At 43.2% G+C, this 26,158-nt stretch overlaps 2 protein-coding genes across 4 annotated transcripts in view; both read right to left on the reverse strand.

Annotated features, from left to right (window-relative positions):
* Nucleotides 1-1,676: 1,676 nt before the first annotated feature.
* On the reverse strand, nt 1,677-25,254 carry cunh8orf34 (chromosome unknown C8orf34 homolog). 3 transcript variants are annotated; one of them, XM_019866301.1, is made up of 17 exons: nt 25,046-25,254; nt 24,396-24,971; nt 23,858-24,212; nt 17,873-18,017; nt 17,619-17,750; nt 16,571-16,681; nt 16,344-16,372; nt 15,592-15,755; nt 14,193-14,371; nt 12,569-12,704; nt 10,897-10,982; nt 10,749-10,831; nt 6,662-6,770; nt 5,090-5,517; nt 3,761-3,857; nt 3,154-3,180; nt 1,677-2,457 (listed from the first exon to the last, which is right to left on the reverse strand). In XM_019866301.1, exons 3-17 carry the CDS (start codon nt 23,924-23,926, stop codon nt 2,450-2,452), a joined length of 1,803 nt encoding a protein of 600 aa, XP_019721860.1. In that variant the 5' UTR covers nt 23,927-24,212; nt 24,396-24,971; nt 25,046-25,254; the 3' UTR covers nt 1,677-2,449. The 3 variants fall into 3 exon arrangements, with proteins under 3 accessions (XP_019721860.1, XP_019721859.1, XP_019721858.1); XM_019866300.1 differs by having other exon boundaries at nt 23,858-24,309; XM_019866299.1 differs by having other exon boundaries at nt 23,858-24,971.
* Nucleotides 25,255-25,507: 253 nt separating this feature from the next.
* prex2 (phosphatidylinositol-3,4,5-trisphosphate-dependent Rac exchange factor 2) overlaps nt 25,508-26,158 on the reverse strand; it is a 41,518-nt gene continuing 40,867 nt past the window's right edge. Inside the window, exons 40-41 of the mRNA XM_019866296.1 lie at nt 26,035-26,102; nt 25,508-25,953 (exon numbers count right to left, since the gene is read on the reverse strand). Coding sequence (XP_019721855.1) covers nt 25,908-25,953; nt 26,035-26,102 — 114 coding nt within the window. The 3' untranslated portion in view covers nt 25,508-25,907. The remainder of the gene's footprint in view (nt 25,954-26,034; nt 26,103-26,158) is intronic.

Here is a 26,158-nt window from a genome sequence, read left to right on the forward strand (position 1 = left end):
TTTTGATTGAAGATTTACTGTCACACGTTGATATCCATACTTAAGAATAAAAGAGAATAAAATATATTTAATTCTACTTATTATGTTTCCATTACAGTACTGTTAATATCATTCATTATTTGTATTGTGACAGGTTTGACTAGTTTCATTGAATATATTTATATACTGTCTCCTTATTCATGTATTCATATTGCCACAGATTTGATTTAGGGACGGTACGGTGACGACTGGTTATCACGTCAGCCTCACAGTGCAGAGGTGCAGGGTTTGATTCTGGCTCCGGCCTTCCTGCGTGGAGTTTTCATGTTCTCCCTGTGCCTGCGAGGGTTTTCTCCGGGTACTCTGGTTTTCTCCCACATTCCAAAAACAGGTTAATGCAACACTTTAAATCATAGGTGTCAAACTCCAGTCCCCGAGGACCGTTTTCCGTCTCGCCTTTTTGCAACGCACCTGATTCAAATGATCAGCTCATCAGTAAGGACGGTGGCCCTCGAGAACCCGAGTTTGACAATGTTGTCCCTCGGATGTGAGTGTGAGCGTGTATGGATCTTCATTTATGTGTGTCCTGCGATCGGCTTGCAACCAGTTCAGGGTGTACCCCACCTCCTGCCCAAAGACAGCTGGGATAGGCTCCAGCACGCCCCGCCACCCTTGTGAGGATAAGATGATTAGAAAATGGATGGATGGATTAATGTTATATTGCATTGCATTCAAACGTGTACCGAATAAAATGTCCAGGACGGCGTGTGAAATTTTACAATACAAAGGCTCAAGGGACCAAATCAAGTACTAAAGCCTCCTCATAGGTTTATTAATGCCATGCTGCATGAATTATCTTGATATCGACCATTTTTGTTTCAATGCTGCATGGGTGGCCCTCATATTAGCTTGGATAAAGACTTCACGATGGTCCTGGAGGGGTGGGGGGTAGGGGAATAAGGATCAGTCCGAAACACCATCCCCTTTGATTTGTCATTCCAATCACACGTGCGGTCAAGAGAAAGCGATCACATGGAATTGGTCGTGGCGCTTGATGACTTGAAATACGCAGACATGAGCAGATGGAGATAAAGCATGAGCGTTTTGACTGACATCTGCGGCGGGAACTCAACTCTTCATCTGCTTCCAGGTCTTCCATATGCTTTGATTTCTTTTCGCTGACATAACAAATGGCACAGCGGTGAAGAAATATGAACTGAGAGAGAAAATAGCGCGTGTATAAACGGTTGATTTGTGGACGCGTGGATTAGTGGTGCGCTGCTAATGTGGAATGTGAAGGTTGAAAAGACATTTTGGGCGAGATTAAGGCCCCACTGGGGCTCCATTGAAACCCAACAGATCCAGCAGATGGTGCTGCACTGAAAAAAAGCTTTTTTATTGGTGAAATGAATGTATAAATCCATCCCTCCGTCCATTAGCTGATCTGCTTACCGTCGCGAGGGTCGCGGGCGTGCTGGAGCCTATCGCTCGCAAAACAATCAACAAAAATCTGCAGATTTATGCAGATTTTTAAAGAGCCAATATCGACCGGCCGATTAATCTGTTCGCACCTGTATGAATACATTTGTCTCATAAAACCTTAAATGCTGCCACCTCTCCTTGTCCTTTTTCTGCCATATGATGCAGTAAATGATCATACTAATCATAAAATATTAAATAGAAATTTCCACCAAAGCGATGAGCACCAAATCATTTTATTAGCATACCAGTATTCCTTTTGGTTCCGCCTCAAGACGTTTAAAAACCTCTTTCAGAGCCTATATCATAAAGGGATCATTTGAAGGCGGGCAAACAAGCTAATGCTAACCCAAGTAGCAGAATTTCTTGATATATTTTGCGCTCCAGTGCAATTAGTTGATTTTTTTATTTTTGAACGCATACAGCTGTTGTTTACTTTTCATTTCTTTTGAGTGAATGAATGGCTTGTGGAAAACATTAATGGTGATGAGCACGGCGCTAACTAGTCCCTTACCCTGGTAACGGATACCGATACCAGCCACCAATACCTCAGCCAAAAAATAGTCCTCCGCACCAGTAGTTGGCGCTACAGTGTAGCAGTTTGACAAGGTGAGGGGAAAAAAAGTGGTCTCAAACATTCCGAGTGGAATGTAAGCATATTAAATTGATGTTCCTATCACTCCAAAAAAGTTAGAGCTCCCCCTGTTGTTGTGGAGTGGCATTAGCTTGCTTGGGCATGCAACAAATGGTATCCCTCGTGCACTGCCTTTCGAAAGAGGTTGTCCAATCACAAAATGCACCCATGCAGGGAGTCCCGGAGCATGCAAAAGAGCAAACAAAAATTAAAAAATATCATATAGTATCATTCTATGAAATATTGGTGGAAAAGAAAGATATACAATCTCATTGATAGGACTTATAAAAATAACTGGAATTTGTTTAAAATGTCCGGTGCGGCTTGGATCATTGTCGGACAGGATCTTCGTCATCTTCATAGGCCTGAAAATGGGACAGAAAAGTGGAAAATGATCGTGAAAATCAGTGTATAAATGACGTCTATTGAAAAATGAATTGAAAGAAAAATTCAAATAAAGATTTTTTTTTTTTAAATATTGGAAAAAAAATCAGGGGTCAACTGTCTTCAAAATGAACAAAAAAGTTTGCAAAAGATAATTCAAATGTCATTTGTATCGACAGAGTTGCAGCGCTGTTAGTTTTTCAACAGGGTCAAGGTAACGTTGTCTGCTGTTTGCTGGAAAATGAGGCTTGCGCTTTGAGAGTGTTGCCGTGGCGACGCGGGGGGGACGTGAGGGAGGCGGGTCAGGCTTTCGGGTGATAGTCAAGCTGGAACCTTCTCTCACATCTCCTTCCAGGCTGGCACACTGCAAACCGCGCGCAGCACCTCGCCGGCCACAAGAGAACAACCGCAGACACCAGCCACAAAGCAGACAGCCCCGAAATCATCAGAGACTTCGCTCTGTTTGCGAGCGCGTAAACGCCGTACCCCCGCGTGACTTCATGGAACTGGGCAACGGCCTCCGTTTAACTCGCCAGGGTAATTGAATGAAATGAGTTTGGTGGCTTCCGCGCGCTTATTCGGGTAACGCGTTCAAGAAGTGAGGTCATGAGCAGACAGTCAGGCTCCTTGAGGACACTTGGGCAAATATTTCTCAGGAGCGCGTGACGGATTCTCACCTGAAAAGACGGATCGCTTGCTGGCACCTGAGAAAACAAAAGGAGACCACATGGATGAACCGAAAACCACAATGACCCTGCAGTAAAATTCTAACACACACACACACACACACACATACACACACACACACACACATATATATATATACGTATACATATATACATATACAGCATGTGTATATGCAATTATGTAATTCATATTCACTGGCCAGTTCACGTTGTCAGAATATCTCATGTTCATGGCATCAAATCTCATAGTAATAAAATCACTAACTGCATTTTCCATGTTCACACATGCACGAATCGAATGATCTCAAAATCCTTTTTTTTTTTTTGGAGGGGGGGGTCAGATTCTCCCACTGTGATTAATTCAATGTGGCTCTCCACAGACGCACATCGCGGCCATTGTCAGCATTGTTGTCGTTATGTAAGATAAGCAGCCGCCTGAGTTATGTTTCCACGACAACGGCGGTCGGGTTATTTATTTATTTGTCATGCTGGAATTCCTCTTCCGTAACATCGATCTAAAATTCAGATGCATGTTTTTTTTGGTTTTTTTTGGCGTCCCAGTGATGCCATGAGAGTCTGTCAAGGAAATTTCACTCACTTTTGTCCTGCTCGGGCGGCTCCATGATGTCGCTGTCCGTGTCGCTGGGGATGTGCCAAGGCTGCCGGATGGCCTGCAACTGCTGGTAAAACTCATCCTGAATCAGACGCATGGACAAAACAAAAAGCATTGAGGAGGATACGTACCGGTGCTCCCATTAACCGCAACCACTACTGTCAAAAAGAGAACCGCTGTTAACCTTGTCATGCACCCTGTAACCCGATGACATGATAAGTTGTCCACTGTAGTAACCGCTGTCCTTGACAGGGTTAATAAAGCCTTCAAACTGTCTCCCATACATGAAAGGACTATTATGAGTGGAAAAGTCCTTTTATGCTGGATGGTGACTGTCACGGAAACCCCACACGAAGCGCACGCGCGAGTTTCCTTCTGTAGTCGACGCCAACGTCCCCGCCGCCAAGTGTGCCCGCCGAGCGCGGGGCCTGTTGGAGCACACGCTCTGACTCTCCCCAAAGCATTACGTTGGGAGTACGCTCGGTTTTAAACACACTGGGTGTCCTGCTTGTCATTGTTTTATTGCTGGAATGTAAATATGGAGGATTATTTTGGAGGAAACTTGGGTTGGATGGACAGGCAACTTTTGAACCAATGACCTTAATGGGGGCGTTTGCAATTTTGTGCACCATGTAACCTGATAACATGGTAAGCTATCCACTGTAGTCGCCGCTGTCCCTGAAAGGGAGTTTGTCTTATTTGTTAAAATAGTCATGACGACTTGACAGTTGGACATGATATATATGATCTGTGGGGGAAAAAAAAAAAACAGCCATCCCTGGCCTCTAACTTGATTTGGATAAGCTCCTTTATTCGTTTGAATTGAATGTTCCTTGAATATTTTTTTGTGCTGTTGCGGGAGACTGGACAAACGTTTTTCAACCCCCAACCATCTCCATAAAAGATTGTCTTAAAAATATTATTTGGGGGATTTTTTACCCCCCTCAAAATAGAAACTTTTTTACCCCCCAAAAATAAGCAAAAAAAACAAACAAACAAACAAATTAATAAATACATTTGGGGGGGAAGATTAAAAAAAAAAAAAAGATTTCAAAACAAGCATTTTCCTGCCAAAGGCAAACAGTGTAAAAAAATAACAATAAAAATAAAACTGTTCTCATGAAAAGCTACTTTTCAACAACAACAAAAAAAAAAATATGAGGAGGACTTTTTTTTTCAAACTTATTTTTTTCAATCCTCCGTTTTTGAAAAAAGTTTTCTCTCCAAAAAGCAATTATCAGAATTCAAATGCATAAGTTGGACTGAAATGAATTTTTTATATTATATTGTATTTTTTCCTGTAATTTTTTTTACCTCAGCCAGATAGGCCCGCAGGCTGGCCCCCAGGCTGTCGGTGGTGCTGAGCCCGGGCGGCGTGAGCAACGGTCGGGTGTGCGCAGGCTTCCTGGTGGGTGTGACTGGGCGACTCCTGGACCTCCTGAACGTCACCTCCTTGTGAGCGTTGAATCCCGAGCGCAGGCTGTCGGGCGTTCCGGGCGTGTGGGTCCTGCTGCCGGGGTTGCTGAAAGCCCGACCGCCCGGCCGCAAGGACGATGACCCGGGGCACGCCTTGCCCGAGAGGCCGCCGCTGGGCGAGCGGGGCCTGCAGAGAAGGCTGGTGAGCGGCAGCGTATCAGGGAGGCTCCGGTGGCCCAGCGGACCACGGACGAGACTGCCGTGGGGATTGTTTCGAACAGTCATCTTGCCCACTTCTGCCAGCTTGGCCAAATCCTTCTCAACCTCTGCAAAAACACAAGAGAAGACATCCCACCTCAGCAGAATAGATTATAGTTATATTTTATATGTATATCCGTGTGTGTGTGTATACAGACATACAAACTGCGACATGTCACGGCAAATCGAAACGCCGGCGACCTCGGCGGCCCCGAATCCGAAGATGAAACGGCTCCCAACGTGGAACGTGTTAGCGGCTAATAAAGACTTAAAAGCGTCCAATTAGCTCGTTCAGACGCCCGACGGGAGCCCGACGTCAGGCGTGCCCAAATGAAAACCACGCGAGGAGATCTCCGAATGGAAAAACGACGCTTGCAGCGTCGTCTTGTGACCAAGTGCGAAGCCCTCGCTGCGCGGCTATTGTGTTAGCAATATGCTTCAAATAAGTGTGGTATGTGAGAAGAAAATTAATGAGCTCTTTATAACAATGTCAAGGCCTGTGGTTGTGTTGAGGGGGGGCAAGGGTGGGGGGGAGCCACATGCCGACATTCCATCTGTATTGATAAAAAACATTCCCCAGCATCAATAGGCGCCCCGATGACTCTTTAGTCTCCTTTTTACGCAGCCGTCGGTAGACATACGCAAAGACGTAAAAGTATTGGGAAAAAAAAGATTATTTGATCATTTCAGGTGCCAGATTGTTATACTCGGTCACCTCGCATGCCATATCTTTACAAATGAATTGTTAGACCTGCTCAAATGCTATGTCTGTCAAAATCAATACAGATACACCTCAGTCACCTCAGGTGCCATATTGTTAAAAAAAATACTTTGATCACCTCGGGTGCCAGATTATTATCAATAAATAGGCATCGATTTGAGTCGCCTCACAACACATCTTTAAAAATAAAGAGTTATCCTAGAAACCTAAGTCACTTCTGGTGCCATGTTGTTCAATCAATACAGATATTGTTTGGTCACATCTGATGCCATTTTGTGAAAAAAATTGATATTTTGATCACCTCAGGTGGGTCGATTGTGATGAATGAATCGAGATCTACCTCGGTCACTTCAGAATCGAAACAAATTGTCCAAAACCAAAATGTGTCCTCACTAGTCTGACACATGGATGACTAACACAAAGGCTTAGGCTACATGCTAATGCCACCCCCCCCCGAAACCCCCACCACAACCACACACACGCTTGCGTACCAGCGAGCTGCTTGCCCATGTTCTCCAGCTCCTTGGAGAAGAGGGGGTCCCCCAGCACCAGACCAGCTCTCCTCCCAGCTTTGAGATCAGCCTCCCAGACAGGCTGACGCTGTAGTGGGTACGGGAGGGGGCACGGGGGGGAACCAGAAAAAAGAGAAAGTGACATTTTTTTTCAATTTAAAAAGTCAAGAAGCCTTCAATTAAGCTCCTTTCAGATCATTTTCAGTCATTACTGGAAATAACGCCGCCGTATCTGCTGAGGGTGAGAAAAAAAAAGGGGAGGCTGGTATTATTTTACGGGCTATATAAAAACCACAGGAGATGAAAGTGTGCAGTGCGTATGGAAGATTGAAAGGAAGCGCAACATTTCTCTCTGGCTTTCAGTAGACAGTCTAAACTCAACAGTGATCACACGGCTAAACCGGGAATCATATGAAACATATGTAGACGAGAATCTCCAAAGTGCTACACAATGTGTTCGGGAACCACTACGCTATGAGGGACGAAATCTAGACCATACCCTGGAGTGATTGCTCGTGATTACTAGGATGATTGGGAATGGGCTGCTGTGTGGGAACTAATCCTGTGCAAGCTATGTGAAACACTACACTAGCACTGGTGGTCTAGTCTCGGTTGCCAGCCAGTCCCAGCTTGATTGTCAATCGGGCATTGTGTTGGAACTAATCCCTCTCCAAACTACACCAAATTCAGGATGATTGGGAATGGGGTGCTGGGTCGGAACTAATCCTGTGCAAGCTATGTGAACCGCTACACTAACACGGAAAGTCTAGTCTCGGTTGCCATTCAGTCCCAGCATGATTGTCAATAGCGTATTGTGTTGGAACTAATCCCTCGCCAACTACACAAAATTCAGGATGATTGGGAATGGGGTGCTGGATCGGAACTAATCCTGTGCAAGCTATGTGAACCGCTACACTAACACGGAAAGTCTAGTCTCGGTTGCCATTCAGTCCCAGCATGATTGTCAATAGCGTATTGTGTTGGAACTGATCCCTCACCAGCTACATCAAAGTCGGATGCGACAATCGTGCCACCAATGGTAATGGCAGAATTTGACATAAAACCCTTGACCGATTCGAATCCCGTCCTGTTCCCGTGTCAGTTCTTTCACATTTTTGTTCCTTTCAAGTGTGGTGTTTTGCGGGATTCCCCCCCCTCCGCCCCCGCGCAGCGACACTGTAGGCGGCCGGTGCTGCTGTCATCTGAAGCGAGCCAACAGCAGCGGTTCCATTCCGACGCGTTCGATCCCAGCCAACGAGTCTGACGGTTTACGCGCGAGTCACACGTTTTGAGCGGATGACGTCGTCCTCAGATGAGCTGCGGCTTTGTGGGTTTCAACGTCAAACTTTAACCCTTTCGGGGACAGCGGTTACTACAGTGGACAGCTTAGCATGTTTATCAGGTTACAGGGTGCATGAAAGGGTTAAAATGAAATGACATTAAAAAAAAAATTAAGAAATAATAACTCAGGGCCCACAAAGTGTATCGCCAGGTCGCCGTGGAAACGGAACATAAAGCGTCACAACAGCATCTGCCTTGTTTCACTCACAAGGCCTCGCATCACGCTCATTTTCCTCCTCGCGCCGAACAAATGAGCAGTTTCCCCCTGGCAAGCTTCGTTTATGGCGCCGTCACTCAGGCAACAAGTTTGATCCAAGTGGATGGAACTGGATCTTTTGGTAGATTTGCTTGTATTTGCAGGGCATTTATCGCTTTTTAGTTTGTTGGGGGGGGGGGGGGGGGGGGTTCTGGCCAGACTAATCGTAACGACTATTAACGGCTTTTACAACCTTAATTGAGGACATGTGCATGAGAACATGTCATCATGTCAAAGAAATGTCCAAAAATAACCTGGAAAAATTGAATAAGGTCACTTTTTTTTTTTACGGCACTTTTTCAAATGATGGTCCCAGTTGCATAAAAGGAAGAGTTCCGAATTATAAATGGAATTAAAATGCAGCAATAATAAATGAAAAAGTACACTTTACGGTACTTTATATGGCAATACATCAGATTAATTGAAGAATAGTTTGAAATGAACAATATGCAATGATAAATACAATTGAATAAAATTGTACAAAATATGAGACGCACCAGCAAAAATCAATCCATCAATAATAATAATAATAATAATAATACATTGAAGAGTAGCATACAGATTTAAAACACTTAATGGGCTCATTTACAAAATAATTATAAATTATAAATAAAAAACAATTTTATGCATGTGTATTTAGTCACAATTTAATCTTTTTTTTTTTTTTTTTTTTTATGTGCCACATGCCTCCAAAGGAAGATTAAAACAAAATATAAATCAAACAACAACATTTTGAAAATAAAATAACATTTTTGAAAAGTCCCCAAATAACTGCCCCAAAATAAAATAAAAACAATATTTTTATCAAATTACTGAAATTAAATGAACCCTTTCAGGCACCCTGTAACCTGATAAAATGATAAGCTGTCCCCGAAAGGGTTAAAAAATAAATGTCAATACACCAAAATACATTGAATTTAAAAGAAAATAAGGAATCACTACCCACTCCATTCCGTATTCACAATTGTAGGCATTGTTAGCATAGTGGTTCACATAACTGACTCCTGCGTCTGTGTTTGAGACGCCGCGTGTTTTCGCTGATGTTCCATCCCGTGGGCCGGCTCACATGCCATCAATAACGTCCCCCCACCCGCCAAGACGTCGGCCCCTTTTTGCATCGTTAACCCTCTCCAAAAGCATTCCTCTCACTCTCGCTCTTTTGTTTTCATAATTGCCCCCCCCCGAAGACGTTTTTACGACGTTTTGAAATCTAAAAAAAAAAAAAAAAAAATCCTGTAGCCAGCCGAGACGTGACTGCGTGTGCGTGGCAGATGCAGAACGGCTCCGCGCTAACTGCGAGCAGACCCATTCAAAGCGGCGACGAGTTGGCCAACAAAATGAGGCGGCGGCGGCGTCCGCAAATGAAAGAAAAGCTTTTGATAGTACGTCACGTGTACATGTCGACCTGTAGACTAGCGCCACTCCACTATCTGGCACCTTCTTTAGCGCGACAGCCGCTAATGTGTTGCATGAGTGAAACACGAGTGCAAAGGTTTTCTCTCACCTACTCCAGTCATTCTGATTGAATTGCTTTGTGCAGCTATGGGAACCACTATGCAACAAATGGCACCTTACCTTGGATTGACTGACAACCAACAGTTGAGTGATTGTCAACAGGGTGCTGGCTGAGAACTGATCCCGTGACAACTACACAAAAGTCAGCTCTATGAACCACTACACCACCAGCGGCAAATGTGGTTTGCATTCACTGATTATCAAATACTGTATATAATACTTCCGACAGCAGACTACTATACATCATGGACTGAATGGGGTGTGAGCCTGCTACACAAGTCAGTTATGTGAGCCACTATACAACCAACAGTAGATTAATGAAGAGTGAATGTGGTATGATTGTGAAATCATCCCATGACTGCTACACCAAAGTCAGATAAGTGAACCACTCCACTTCCAAAAATAGATTACTGCACATTGTGGACTCAATAGGGGGTTGAAGGGAATCCATCCCATGTCAGCTGAACTAAAGTTGGCTATGTGAACCACTACACATCCAACGGTAAACTATTATATAACCATGCGTTGAATGTGGTGTTGAGTGGAATTGCATCCAATGCACCTTGCTTGAAAAAAAGTCAGCTGTGTGAAACACTATACTATCAATGTTAGACTACTGTACGCCACGCCCGCTAGATTAAAGTCAGCGACGTGAACCACTACCCTACCAATGGAAAAAGTAGTCTACATTCTGAGCTCATGACCAATCAAATCCAAGGTGATTGTGAACGCAGTGATGAGAGGGAACTCAACCCACACCAGCTACAAAATGGTCACATGAATCACTACACTATCAATGGAAAATGTGCAATTCCCTCTGAAATGATTGCAAATCTATGGCAAGACGATTCTGAATCTGGTGTTGAGTGTGACTTGACGCCACGCCAACACGACGTTCATCGCAATGGCCGCCCTCCAATTAGCACGAGCTCGCGGCGGTCACATGACACTTACAGAGCTCGACACTTGAGACGGAGTCTCGCATTCCTGCAAGCGCCCCGCCGCCGCCGCCAAAGCGTCCACCCCAGGCAACGTGGCTGCGAGAAAGATGAGACCCGATGAAGCAGACGTGGAGACAGATGGAAGGTTTCTTGGCGCTCACATGAGATATCAGGCACGGCTTGTTCGGATGCGTGAGGGCGCAAAGCTTCCTGCGATCTGCTGGTGGCCAGACTGTCGCCCTGCAACCTGGGCAAGGAGACAGGCAATACGTCACACATGATACAACTCGGCAACATGCAAAATAATGGGACACCGGTTCTCATTTACCATCGTGACGTGATTCGCTGCGATTATGAGTTCTGTTTGACAATAATTTGCAAAAATTCCAACACGATTCGTTAAGATTCACACCGGCTGTGATGTGTGATTTGCAACAATTTACTCCAATATAATCCAATTACATTATAAATCAAACCAATGACACTGTTTGGCGTTCACTGCAAATTACGATGGAGTACCATTTATTACAATACAATCTGCGGGTTGGCCACTCTGACAGAAATTTGGTGGGGGACAGAATATCCGATAAAGCGAAAACACAAGAAAGGATGAAACCATTAATTTTTTTTTTTTTTTTTTAAATAAGACTTATGGCTAGCACACGACTGTCCTGAGTCATTCTTTAGTTATGTCAGCTAGCACGCATGTATAAACACCACACATACACACACTCATACACATACAGTATTCTGTTTATACAGTATATTCAGTAAACGTGAAAAGAAATACACAGATGTCAAACCAAACATACAATCAGTACAAACTATGCACTTAAAACCATAACATAATCCGTGAGCTCGTGATCCCGCGATAAGATTCATCCTGGTGCGGGACTTGTGAAAACATCCCCCGACTGATAAGAACGCCGAGAAGAAACAAGCGTGGCGCGCAGCCCAAATAATGCACTCTGTGCGGGCAGATGACGACGTGGCGTCATTGTAGCGACAGATAATAGTTATCGCGGACTGGCATCGAGGCGTCAAGACGTCGTGCCCACAGACGTACTGCACATGCTGCCGAAGATCATATGATCTGAAAAATCTCACTGTCTGGTTTGCCATTTAAAGGCGGTGTGAATCACTGCAATACTAACGGCAAGTGTGGACTATGATTGCCAGTCAATCCTGGGCTGACTGTGAAAATTGTGTCAAAAGGGAATTTGATATCATTCAAGCTACACGAGTTATCTCTGTGAATTACGACACTGTCAAATGCAAAGGTTGACTTCGCCGTCGATTTCACGCGAGTCACTCTCAAAGTAAATGCAGCTGGGTTACTGAATAAGAATAATTCCCAAGCCAGCGATACAACAGTCAACGGTGTGAACTAACGACAAGTAGTCTACATGCTGAACGGATCTAAAGTAAATAACGTGATTGGTTTTTCGTGTCAATTGATGCGATACCGGCCATACAAAAGTCAGCAATGTGAAACACTACACTATCAATGGTAAATGTGCACACCGGTTGCAAAAATATCAGCAATGTGAACCATTGCAGTACCACTGACATAAGGTCATTCAAATCATGGACTGATCAGCAACCAAGCCCAAAAGGATTGAAAATGTAGAGTAGGTAGCTAAACGGACAAGATATGTTAACCATTATACTATCAATGGCAAATACCGAGTTCACACTGGACTAAGTGCCGATCTATCCAAGGATGATTTTGGATCTTGTGTCATTTGTGAATTGATGCCACACTAACCCCCTCAAAAAAAGTCAGCCACAGTGAACCACTACACTGCGGACTCCAGGGATATAAGGGCCTACCTGGCACATCGAGAGCAAATGTTGAGCGTAACTTTGGCCTGAGGTTCCGGATGGTAGGAGCTGCGTCCCTGACTGAATTTACAGCCAGACGGAGCCAATCCGGTCACACCTTCCATTCGCAGATCATCCAGGTCCTCTGCAAGGGAGGAAAGATACATTCAGACTATGTGAACCACTAGACTAACAATAAGGACCAAGGCAGATGACACCCTGGCCCAGATATGACAGGATTCATTTTGATTCACAGGTAGATATGATGACATGACAGATACAAACATGAACACACACACACACACACACACACACACACACACACACACACACACACACACACACACACACTGTGTGATGGGAATCAGATGTCACCGCACACACATCACAGCTCTGTGGATTATGGAAAGTTTTCCAGAACTTGGTGTAAACCTTTTAACTGCTTCTAACCACACTTTTTATTCGATTATTGATTTTTTTTTTCTTTAGAAGCAGAGATTAGGGTGCCGCAGCAGAATTTGACATCACGACGTATTAGTCATCATGCCCGGGTCAAGTGACACCAGCCACCATCATGTTTGAAGGGTCGCCAGAAGCACGAACCGCAGGAAGCGGGGTGCCAGCAAACAAGCGTGCCCTCTAGTGGACCAAAACAGCAATGCATTTAATTGAATTAAATGAGAATAACAAAAAAAAAGCTATTCGAAAAAAATGCTAAATGCAAGAGAGAAAAATGCTCTCTCTTTCCCCCAAAAAATACATATAGACACACACACACACACACACACACACACACACACACACACACACACACACACAGACACACACACACCTACACACACCAAACAAATATGTAAAAATTATTAAAATGTCACTGTTGAAACTTTCTACTTTTTTAAAGTAACGTAAAAAAAATACTGATCAACCAATAAATTAGAGGTAAAAATACAAAACTATGAAACAAAAATGCATATTAAAAGAAAAAAAATCCCAAAACATAAACAAAGTAACTAAAAGAAAATTATACAAATACTCAGATGAAGCATACAATATTGGATGAAAGAAAAGAAATAAAAAATACTAAAATATTACATGAGATAGACATAATTTTTTTTTTTTTTTTAAATCAGTGATGACACACATCCACCACTAGAGGACAACCAAATGCCTCTAAAGCCAGTTCCTCACTTGCCTCCTGTCCCTTGTCCTGCCACAATCGACAAGAGGACAGCAAAAAAGATGATCCACAAACACAAGAGAGAGAGAATGTGTGTGTGTGTGTGTGTGTGTGTGTGTGTGTGTGTGTGTGTGTGTGTGTGTGTGTGTGTGTGAGACCAGGCAGTACTCGGGAACCCAGGAGAGCCGATCAATCAGCCCTTTGCGGATCAATAATTATGGACCCGCTGGTGCAGAGGCCATCAGTCATCTGTGGCACAAATTCGGTCTTTCTAAATGAGCACCACAAAACCTCGAGTGGCCTTCCACTCCCACCCGGTCTGCGGTCCGTAAAGTGACATTCAAAATGAACAGATACGATTCAGGCAAAAAAAAAAACAAAACTGTTGTGGTTGCTGAGTCCAATATGGCTAAAAAGTCAGGATATGTAATAAGAACCTAACATCTGGCAACTTACCCAAAAGTTCCATGGCGTCGTCATCGTCGTCGTCGACATCCATCTCGTCGTCACCGACGCACGGCGTGAGACTACGGAGCGGGTTCAAGGACTCCTGTGACAACATGTCGGCCAGCAACTTCCTATGATGCTGCTGCTGCTCCATTAGTCCTTTGCTGCCTTTGGCCACCGTCTTAAGACTGAGCGGGCTGGTGGAGGGATGGAAGACAACCATTTGTGATTGTGATTGTGATTGTGATGACAACCACGGAAGAGGAATTGGCATTTGACGCCATGTTTCGGCAGTCATTTGGAAGGGACAAAAATAGATTTTTCGCTCAGGCTGCTAACTAAGTGATTTCTCCTTCAGCCTACAGCAGCCGAATGATATTAGCTAAATCCTGTCCCGCGCATGATTTATGGTTTCTTAGCCTCGTCGTCCTCTAATTAGTCACATCACACTCCAAACGATGTCACACGTGCACACTGACATGGCAAAAGGTGTCGCAGGTTTAAGGAAGACCGCCTTGAGAGGGGTCGGGGAATGACGCAGATTAGCGCGGCAAATGTTTCGATAACAACTTCCGCATGTGTACGGTAGCCTCGAACAACAGGCGGTTCGTTATCGTTCCAAATAAGCTTGGTGCCGGATAGCCTTGGAAATGGGATGATCACATTACGTTAGTTCAGATGGAGGAAGGGGACGGGGAGAGCGAAAAAGTCCGCCTGAAAGACTTCAAGATTCATTTGTTGGAATTTTAGGTGACGTTTTTCGTTCCCAACACTCACATGCAAACGGTACGCTCATTCAATACCTCATTCGGGAAAACCGAAATAGATCATATTGAAGGAATATGAATTAGTGCGTAAAATGGTAGTTTAGAGAAGAGTCAAAACAGTATAAAAGGATTTTAGGAAGCCATTTGGAGAGGAGGTGGGTGGGTGCGAGGGATTACATTTTTTTGTGGCTGGAGCTATTTTGAGAACATATTTTTTTAGATGCGTTTTGAGGAAAAAAAAAGTGATATTTTATTCACTGAGTCGCTTTGAGAAAAAAAAACAAAGCTGATTTTTCATAGAGCTATTTTGATAAAATAAAATAAGTAATTTTATGATGAGTTATTTTGAGAAAATTGTGTCAAAATTTTTTTTAATCAATTATTTTAGAAATAAAGCAGTGGAATGAGAAAAAAAAATGAAGACATTTTTACCTGGACAAAAATATTCAAATGATGATCAGGAGCAGTTTTGAGTAAAAAACATCAAGCTACTTCCATATGAACAATGAATTTTGTCTATTTTGAGATGAAAAATAAGAGGGAATTGGTGTAGGAAGCCATTTTGTGGAGAGAAAAAATGTTGGGGCGGAGCTGTTGCATTGTATCTCTTGTGAGGTTGTATGTAGACGTAGAAGACCAACCTGGCGAGGGGGAGTCCGTCCCTGCTCCAGCACACGTCGTTTTTGACACGCGGAACCGGGGGCCGCAGCATCTCGGCGGCCAGCGGGTCAGCATCCTCCTCGGCGCGACCAATCCACTCGCCCACCACGCGGGGACGCAGCACCGAGTTGTAGCCTCCCAAGTTCTGCACGAAAATAACAAAAGAGAATTTCAAGAATTTCAGTCTGTGTATCGTGATTGCGTGCCTCATTGTGTGTTTCTGGCTTCTTCTTTTTTTTTTTTGGTTTGTGTCTCCATTTTTTATGGAGACCCAAAAATATATTTTTTTGTGTTTTTTGTCAAATTTTTCCCGTTTTTCGACATTTTTTCTGATTTTTTTTTTTACTTTTTTTTTCGAGTGAATGCAATCAGCTTCTTTACAAAATATATTGAAACATTAGATTTTGTCATTTACAGCGAACCAGTTACAATAAAATGATTGAGAAAATACCTAAAAATTCAAGTTTTACTTGACCAATTTTAGAGGAAAAAAAATCGCAATTTTAATTTTAGTTACCTTAATCCTAACCTACAACGCAAATCACCAGTGACTTGCTAACGGTTAGCACCAATGGCCATTTTCGACGTGATGGAGCAACACATGTAGACGGACAATATAACAATCTGGTGGACATGGCTGGAACACCAAAGGAGCAGCGCAATAAATTGGACTGCAGCATAAAATCAGGAGGTAAAAACCGAATAATGTCTCGAAATGATGAATCGCAGTTACCTGACCAATGTCATCCGATGTGGTGATACCTGGGAAAAAGAAAAAAAAATGAATTAAAGGGAAAGAAGACATCAAGAGTCCTCGTGGTCTCATCAGATCGTCCGTTTGATCCTGGATGGAATTTCCCACTGGGGATCTCACGGTGACGCTGACAGCAAAAAAAGGTCGCCTGCTGCTTTTACGACTTGTACGTGTCAAGATGAATGAAAATGAGTGAGCAGTCTCACTGTGAGAAAGGCTCTCCAGGGCCCGGCCCAGCTTTTTGCTCTCCAGCAGGATGTGGTTGAGCTCGTCCAAATCGCGGCTGTCCCGCCAGTCCCACGACGGACACTGAGGCACTGACAAAAACACCACAAACTGATCGGAATACACACAAAAAAAAATGGACAGTTACACAAAATGTCAACTCAAGTGTGTGTCCATTTACGTACACACCTACGAGAAAATGTTTTGCCAAAGTACGGTGGCCCTAAAGGAACCAAATGTCCGGAACAAGTCCTTGCGTTATTACCTCCAATTCACTTGTGTGACACAGAGAGGCCAATCGCGTTCACAGTCATGTTCGCTTGTGTGCTAATGTCGAATCCGCCTTCCATTTTTCATGAGCTCGGCGCACCCATACACCGACGAAATGTATTTTTAATGTCATGGGATTCCAAGTGGAGGTGGAACAGGCACGCATCACCGCCAACCAACGTGCACGTCTCGTCAAGCGACCAGTATTTTGGTTTTCAGCGACTTCTCACTTCGGAGCCTCATTCCTTGCCAGGCTTGACCGCAGCCTGAAATAGACTCACGGCGCCGCCCGCGTTAAATTATTGAAATGATCAACATGCTCCACATTTGACCCAGCCTTGACGTCTCAAGTGTTTTCGACGCACTGCGGCACTTTCCCAACATTAGGTATGCCCGCAACGGCCAATCAGATCCAACAAAAAAAAGCTGCACCAATTACTCTTTCTTTTGTCACAAACTGTTGATAACTGGTACGTTAGCTTATGCATTAATGCGTATTTTTAAAAAAATTAAAGTCATTGCAGTCACGTTGCAGCTGCAGTAAAACACATTAAATGAGTGATAAAGAACGTGTGCAGGCGCGCGTGCGTGCGATGCAACACACTGTGACAAATTTCAATTCAAGATAATCACATCAAATTAAAAGGAGGGATTCAACTCGGTGGGGCGTGTGACAAAGAAACAAGCCATACAATTACTCCGGCTGGGCTAGATTAACAATGGATGGATGGATGGCAGCGACATCAACCGCCGACTTACACAACTTGGATTCCGGCGAGGGAGGCGACAAGCTGGACACGGCCAGGTCACTCTTGGACTTCTTGGGTTTCCTGGGGTGAATTTGCCACGGTCTGTCGTTGTGGCGTAGCTCCCGTCGAGTGTTTTTGCTTTCTTTTGAACACACACCAAAAAGAAAAAGTTGTCACACAAGTGAAGAAACAACATGGCGGAAAGAAACCAAGTATTAAGACTTTGTTCCAGGACTAAATAAACGCTAAAAAATGTTTACCCACCCGGGGAACTTTGGGCCCACAGCGCTGCCGATCCGGAGAGTGCGCGGTGCATCTTTCCGGGGCTGTCCTGTTTGCTCTGGAGGTGGTCGATGAGGAAAGGAATGGGACGGTCAGGGGTCTCACTTATCAGTTTTGTCATCAACTCCTACATGGGCGCAGAAGAGGACAGGAATGACAAAAAAATAAATAAAATAATGGAAACAGCTAACATGCTAACAGCTTATCAATAATGTGACTATTGTGACGAAGCTACAATTGGGATGCTAACAGATACTGTCACGATATGTGCTCGCTAGCGTGCTAAGTCGGTTTGTAAGCCAATATAAAAAGAAAATAGTGCTATGGCAGAAAATGAGGTTTATATTCCACCAAGTAACCAAGTACTAGTTCAAATACTGGGAAAAAAGGCTAACATGCTAACAATTGGGATGCAAATATATACAGTAGAAAGCTGACAAGTGTCGTACAGAAATGCTAACATGCTAACAACTGGTAAGCTATCATAGTTCGACAGAACTTTGAGTAAATAAAAGGCTAAAGGCAGACCGCGAGAATTACATTCCAACAACTTGGCAGTTATTAATTAAAATGAGACGGAATGCTAACGTGTTAAGAACTTGTTTGCTACCATATACAGTAGAAAGCTAAGAATCATTGTACAAAAGGCAACTGTGAGCAACCCATTGGGATTACACTTAATGCCAAATATTCAGGTACTAAAATGTGAGTCTGGTAAGATAACATACAAAGTACAAGTTGGACACTTCAGGCACTAAAATCTTAACATGGTGACATAAAGCAAGACATTGACTGTTGCCCATGAATGCCAAGTAGTCATGTCATTCAAAATCTTACATGCTAATTGACAAGCTAAATGGTGAACGACAATCATTTGTCGATGCTTTCAAGTATCCGGTTACACAGCCAGGAAAATGAACTCTGTTTGACCAGCTTAAGCCCTTCGTACTGCAGCGTTCCAACATGTGCAAAGCCAAATCCACCAGTGGGAAGAATGTCCGTCCAACTGACTGAGTTCAATATCTGCAGGCAGCTCACGTCTGTACTGTATAAAGAAGAAGGAGAAGAAAAAAAAAAGGCAACCAGTCCCGTGCCAGCGTATATTGATTGCCCGTCCCATCTGGTGTTCCGAATGAGCTCATGCGCGCTAATGCAGCGGCTACTATGACATCAGAGCAGAAGACAATAAGCATGGCCACTCTGTATGCCGACAACACGAACGGATCACAACGGAAAACAAAATGCGGTTCTCCACCCGGGCAGTCGTCGGGCTTCGACGAGAACGAGTCTGTTTCCATGCGACGGTAATTGAATGTCTGTCCGTCGGCCAAGAGATGGATCCCGTGTCATTGGAAGCTCCCAGCAGGCGTAAAAAGATTCACAATGACAGCCCTGACCTGCTACATGGCCGTCCCGCAGGGAAAATAGAAGGTCAAAATGTTGTAGTCTACCTCGTGGGGAACATAGCTGAACCAACACCCCTTTCGTAACCCTCAGATTGACTGGCGACCAGTCCAGAGTGTAGTCCACCTTTTCCACTGGCACTATAATGGTTCACATAGGTGACTTTCGTGCAGCTGATATTAGCTTGATTCCCATTCCCCATTCACATTCACCTCGAGACTGGCTGTGGCGATGAGGTCGGGGCTTGTCTAGTTTTGCCATTGATAATGTCGTGGTTCACATATCTGACTTTCATGCCGCTGGAATCGAGGCACATTCAATTTTCCCATTCACAATCGCAGGATAATCGACGGGCAATCAGTCCAGCGTGTACTCCACCTTGCTCATGGGTAATGCTATGGTTCAAACGTTAAATTGAGCCTGGAATGCACTTTTGCCACTAGTAATATAGTGGTACACATAGTTGACTGATGCAGTTGGGATGGGCTCAAGACCATTCTAATTCCACATGAGACTTGTAAAGATCAAAAATTGATGAATCCATTTATGGCTGCCATCCGTTGTGTGAGCAATCCATACAATTCATCGGCATCCTCGTCACGACCGCGCAGTCTAGCGCAATAAAACACAGACATGCTCTCATCATGGATCGTCCTTGTGTGAAACAATGTCTCTCTCCGCTATGATAACAACTGTCAGATATAGCGGGAGAGGCACTATTTACCTGCTTGTTTGTTTGTCAGTGCAGCCATAATTCATGTTGGCTGGTGTGAAGTGACGTGCGAGCGGATGATAGATGCTTGTCGTTTGGGGTAGGTGGAAAAACGAAAATACGTCATCAGGGGAAGAAAGATGCAATGAGTCATCCGGATGAATGCGTACATGAAAAACTACACCTTTACATCATGCAGTTGCATCTCCATATGTCGGTTTCAACACCTTGGGAAAGGTCCGAGAGGTGGAGTCTCGGCTTCTGCATGGATAATGTGGTGGTTCACAAAGTGGACTTTTGTATAGCTGGTGAGGGCTCTATTCCCTATTCACAATCACCCTGCAATTGATTAACAATTGGTCAATTCCGTTTAGTTGACTCAAAACAATACATGAAATCTATATATCGATCTATCTATACATATATTGTGTGTGTGTGTATATTCTTTGTCCTCTGCCCAGAACAACTATGAGCATTAATTCCTAAGGAAGAATTGCTGCATACTGTGCATCAACACACAAGCAGTACATTACTACGACAAGTACTATGGCTGACATTGACCATCCAGTGAGAGAATGTAGGTCGAGGTTTGCGCATGAGTGAGTGTATGATAGCACACGTATGCTAACCCATTAGCATGCAGCCTGCGTCCTCCTCCGGGCTACCGTCCTTCCACAAATCACATCGTCGCCGCCCTCTCCCGAAACCGTCCTCACACTGGGCTTGCTCCATTTCTCTCTGTGACACATCCTCTAAACTCTCCCATGATGCACTTGGCCTCGAGCTGCGAGTAATTACTCTTTAAAGCTACTGTCAGAGCAACGCCTACAATAAAATGTTCAAAAAAAAAAAAAAAAAAAAAAGAAGTGATAAAACTCCTCCTCCAAAATCAAGACGGAAAACTTTTCCTGGGGCAAAGTAGAAGAATTTTCAAGCGACATTATGGCCATCATTTTGTCTTCCTTCACCGATGGCTAAACCGGTGGATGGTCGTCGAAGAAATATTTACCCTTGTGTTTGATCATTTTCATATTTTGTGTGTCATGTTGTCAAGATCAACAAGTCCATCCTGTCATTGTGAAATGTCATTTAAAATTTGAAATGGTTGTTCAAGGTTAAAGTCAGTTTGCTAACCGACTCGTGTTGCCAAATGAAGTTCCACCATGTGCTCATAAATTGCCAAAAATGTCCACCCTGTCATTGCAAAATATTAAGTGAAGTTCAAAATGTTTTGTTAAGTTGCACAGTCAGCTTGCTGACTCAATCGTGTTACTATGAGCTCATTTAATGCTAGTATTAGCAACAACAACAAAAATATCTCCTCTGTCATTCTCCACCCTGTCAGCAAGCTCAAATATGTTGCAGTTTGCATGTAGGCTTTCTACTTTCTATTACAAACAAAAAGGTTGGGACCCAATATGCATTTTTAACAGCAAAGTCTCAAAAGCACCTTACGATATTGGCTCAAATCATGATGAAAACGACAAATAAACTCAACTACAACATGCTAACATAAAATGGGAAAGTCATATATTCTTTATCCTCTGCGTAGAACGGCTATTATGCCATACTGACAATCTGGGAGGAGATGCAATGTCTCATTGAAGATTGTAGCATTCTCTTTCTCAACACGGCTCCAACACCATATAGAAAATATGCTCATATCCCCACTTTTTTTTCTTTTTCATGACTTTGCCCCTGAAAGATTTGCAGCTTCGTTTCACGCCAAGTTGAACCTTTTCTGTGTCTTTTGCAAAAAAAAGCCTCCTCATCAAGTCACGCTCTTCCACTCGATTGCGTTTTATGGCGAAGGAACTCTCCAGGGTTTTCCTGCTTTCTCCGTTTAAAACTAAGCTTATGTCTTTAGGGTCGAGAAGGATGAAAGATAAGACGATGTGCGACTCATGCCGCATTCGGTAACTGGAAAGTTGAGTTGTGGAGTGAACTAATAGTGCTTATTTGTCTGGTTCCGAGGTAAATAGAGGAAGAAAAATAATGCCGATTAGCAGTAAAACGGGCAATACGTTTGACTTGATCGTAATTGCAAAATCTGCACTCCGCTGTGACTGATGATGTGACTTGATGCGTAAATGGGCCTGCTCAGCGGTTTCTCGTCGTCCCGTGGGTGGCGTGTGCTCGTTTTCTTCTAATAACCTCAACTAAAACATGATGTCAAACTTCATGCAGAAATGCATATAGTTGCGGAGACAGCCAACCCAAGCTTAGTTCAATGGAAATGGAATATGTGGATGGATGCTATGTTGATGCGTCAATTTTGAAGAACCTCTTCGTAAAATTTAAAGAAAAATCTGAAAAAAATTCAACTCTACACCCACGGTGTTCCTCAAGGTTCAACACTAGACCCACTATAATTCAGCAACACTAACAAGTGTAATTAATCGAAAATCCATTTAAAAAAAAAATTAAAATTTAAGTTTTATGACTGAATAAACTTTTTTTTTTAATGTTTTTTCACAACAACTTATCATCCCCACTAAATACACAACACTCGGTTACAAATAGCATGGCTGACGTCATGCCATTCTTGAAACTTAATCAACACACTGGGACTGTGTGTGTAATGAGTCTTGAATGGACATCAGGGGTGAGTGAGTGTGTGTTGCATAAAACACACACCTCTCGCACATCTGCTTAGCATGCGCTTCCTCTGTGTGTGTGTGTGTGTGTGTGTGTGTGTGTGTGTGTGTGTGTGTGCAAACGTAATCACAAAGTGCTGACATGACACTTCGGCGCATTCAGCTGGTCGCAGCACGACACCACACACACACACACACACACACACACACACACACACACACACACACACACACACACACACACACACAGAGCTAGAAAATGCGTGTGTGACCGTGATGGCGCTATTTGTCTTCTCTTGCTTTTAAGCAATAAAAAGCCCACAGTGGTCACACGGGTTCAACTAAACAAAACAGCGCAAGTGCACGGTTGCAAATCCGGCCTGTGAGCAAACAGCTGCAGGTTCGATACCTCTATCCCTGATCCCTACTCAAAGCTGAAGTGCACTACAACAACGCACAAAAAATAATGCAGAAAAGATGGGTAGTACACTTTAAAATTAGCTATCTAAGAATATGCATGAATAAAGTTCATGCACTGAACCCAAACAACATAATGCAGTAATTTATTTATATTAGCTTATAAAAAAATACTGAACTCAGAAATTGATTTGCAGAATGTGTAAAAATATAAAAAATGAGCAATCTAATAAATATATACACAATCAGAATTTTTTTAGGTTATTATGAAATGTACTGTGATTAAAACAAAAAAAATTAAAACAAGCATATTTGGCAGGCAAGTATAAAAGAATGAAAGACAAAAAAAGGATAAAAATGTAAATAATTTCAGGCCCTTGTAAAATAACAAAAATATGTATTGTAATCAGTAATCCAAAAATTCATCAATCTGCACATTCAGTCGTGTATGAACCATGAACTGAAATAAAGAAAAATGGCAAATAAATGTGTAATTAAAAAAAAACAACAAAAAAAAAAGCCCAAATAAAACCCAAATACAGGAATTAAAAATAAAAATGCAATCATGTTCTAATACTTAGATTCACATTCAAAACAAAAAATCATAAACATTCAAAAATTGACCAAGTCGAAAATATTTGTTTGGATCAAATATGCTATGCTCAAAAAAATAGCAGTGCAACGCTAAAGATTGTTCCTATAGTGGGATGCTTGATGACAGCTGCGGCAGCCCATGAGCAAGGCATCACCGTCTGTGTGTTTACCCCCCACAGTTTAACGATATCTGAATACATGCGAAGAACACAAGTATGCCAAAATAAGTTCAAGTGCACTCACCTCGAACAAGGGTCCGATTTTGTTCCTCTCCAGATAGGACTGAATCCTGGACTGTTGCGGAGACGCCATGGAGAAAGTGCCGAGGGGGTGGGAGACTGCCGGGAGAGGGGGGGTGTTGGGGTGGGGATCTCCCGTCCCTCTCTGAAGAGCTTTCAGCGGGATGAGTTCTTCCGCTGAGCCACCGCCGTCATTCGTCCTTCAGGCGTGGAAGACCAGACGGAGCGCTGGCTGCCGCCGCCTGACCGCCACAAGCTCCTCACAGCCCGGATCATCTCCGGCTCGCTCCCTCTCGCTTTAGGCGGCAGCGAGCATCCCCACAAGCGGCGGAGGTTTCCAAGTCTTCACGCCACCCTCTCTGGATGCAAGCACGCGTGGACTGACCGCTCTCCGCGTCGACCCCATGCCCACCTACCCAATTCTCTCTCTCTCTCCCTCTCTCGCACGCGCGCTTTCTACCCCACGCATGCGCGCCACAGCGCCGCACATTAATAAGACACCCTGCTTAATTTGCTAATTAATATTCATAAACTGAACTCACCTCACAGGATGTCCGCAACTCGTCCAAACTCGGCATCAATTAGTACAACATGTTGGTCATGAGCCAGCCGACAGCGGGCACGTCATTAGATACACCTGCGGGATCCATTAGAGAAAATCAAGTTCGGTTGACTGAAAATCAAGACATATTTTACTTGAGGTCAGATATACAGTTGGTCCCAAGCAACAACAGATTTTTATTTTTTAGGCCAATGCGGTTTCAAGTATTTTGCAGAATAAAATTCCCATAACCGAATCAACAGATTAATTGAAAATCTATATGTATTGAATTAAATAATTCTTTGAATCCCCTAATGCTTGCAAGAATAAAGATATGTATGACATGCAGAGGTGTAGGGTTCAATTCCGGATCCCCGTGCCTGCGTGGGTTTCTCCGGGTAGTCCGGTTTCCTCCCACATTCCAAATACATGCATGGCAGGTGAATGGAAATTGTCCCAAGGCGCCACTGTGAGTGTGCTTCGTTGTTCGACTCTGTGTGTCCTGCGATTGGTTGGCAACCAGTTCAGGGTGACCCCGCCTACTGCCGGAAGACAGTTGGAATTGGCTCCCGCACACCTGCGACCCTCGTGGAGGCTAAACGGATTAGAAAATGCATGAATGGAATAATTACTTTCTGAAAACCAGCACACCTGAGACCCTCGTGAGGCTAAGCGGATTAAAAAATGCATGAATGGAATAATTACTTTCTGAAAACCTACCTCGAGTCATATATTCAAAATAACATTTCTCAAAATCAAAACTTACACGGTGGAGCTTTGAGATAATTAAGCCTATCTGCTCATCAAATAAAACAAAACAAACATTTGTCTGTAAATAAAGAAAAATAGCATTTTATAATATTGTACTTTGTAAAAACATTCAGCAACAACATATTGAAATGTTTGTAAATAATTCAACATTTTTTTAAAAACATTTTGCTTCAATTCACTGGACACCGTGCTGCTCCTTCTGGTTCTGTGCACTTTAGCCACCTGGGGGCAGTCTAACCCAACTCCTAACTGACTTTTGCATTTTATTATCATGCAACAACAACAAAAAAAAAACAACATTCCATTCTCCAATATGATATTATACTGTATATTATATATATATTTATACATGGTGTATACATGAATTTATAATATATTGGACTTTAAAAAAAAAAAAACTAGCTTATTGGCGCTGTTTTTAGCTTGCATAGTCGTGAGCTACCATTGGTGGTAATATGCAATCTATATGTGTGGAACCTGAGTAATGCAATAAAAAAAAAAAAAAGGAAAAAAAAAAACCTTAATACTGATACACTATTGGAAAGAATCATCATCATAAAAAAACAAAAACATATTTACACCATATCTAGAGGAACATATTCAAGACGCAGGTTTCAAACGTAAAAAAAATAACAGTATGCTTTTTAAAAAAATTCCATTTACACTACACTCTAGACATATTTATATGCGTATGTATAAAAACAAGCCGATTGGGTTTTTCCTGTTTTCCGCTTGCAGTGCATTATGGGTCGCCATCAGGGGGCGGAGGCTGGCACAGCTTATACAACCTGAGGAAAGAAAAAGGGGATATTATTCAAATCGGACTTTTTCATAGATTGTTCACAAAGAGTCGGGTGTCCTGTTTTCACCTCGGCGCAGACGACGGGGTCCGATCCCTCACCCCAAGATTCTTCGCAGAGTTCTGAACTCTGGCACCCTAAAAAGAGAGAAGACAACGAGGCACACCAAGAAATACTGATGAACTGTCAACAA

The sequence above is a fragment of the Hippocampus comes genome, unplaced genomic scaffold, assembly GCF_001891065.2.
Source record: "Hippocampus comes isolate QL1 unplaced genomic scaffold, H_comes_QL1_v1.1 scaffold3, whole genome shotgun sequence".
Classification (NCBI taxonomy): Eukaryota; Metazoa; Chordata; class Actinopteri; order Syngnathiformes; family Syngnathidae; genus Hippocampus; species Hippocampus comes.

Coding starts and splice junctions, on each gene's coding strand:
- cunh8orf34 (XM_019866301.1), bottom strand. CDS start 23,926: ATGGCGTCTCCGCAACAGTCCAGGATTCAGTCCTATCTGGAGAGGAAC. Junction 6,771..10,748: donor CGTCTCAAGTGTCGAGCTCT/GTAAGTGTCATG, acceptor TACCCACTACAG/CGTCAGCCTGTCTGGGAGGC. Junction 3,858..5,089: donor TGCGGGCCTATCTGGCTGAG/GTAAAAAAAATT, acceptor CGTCTGATTCAG/GATGAGTTTTACCAGCAGTT.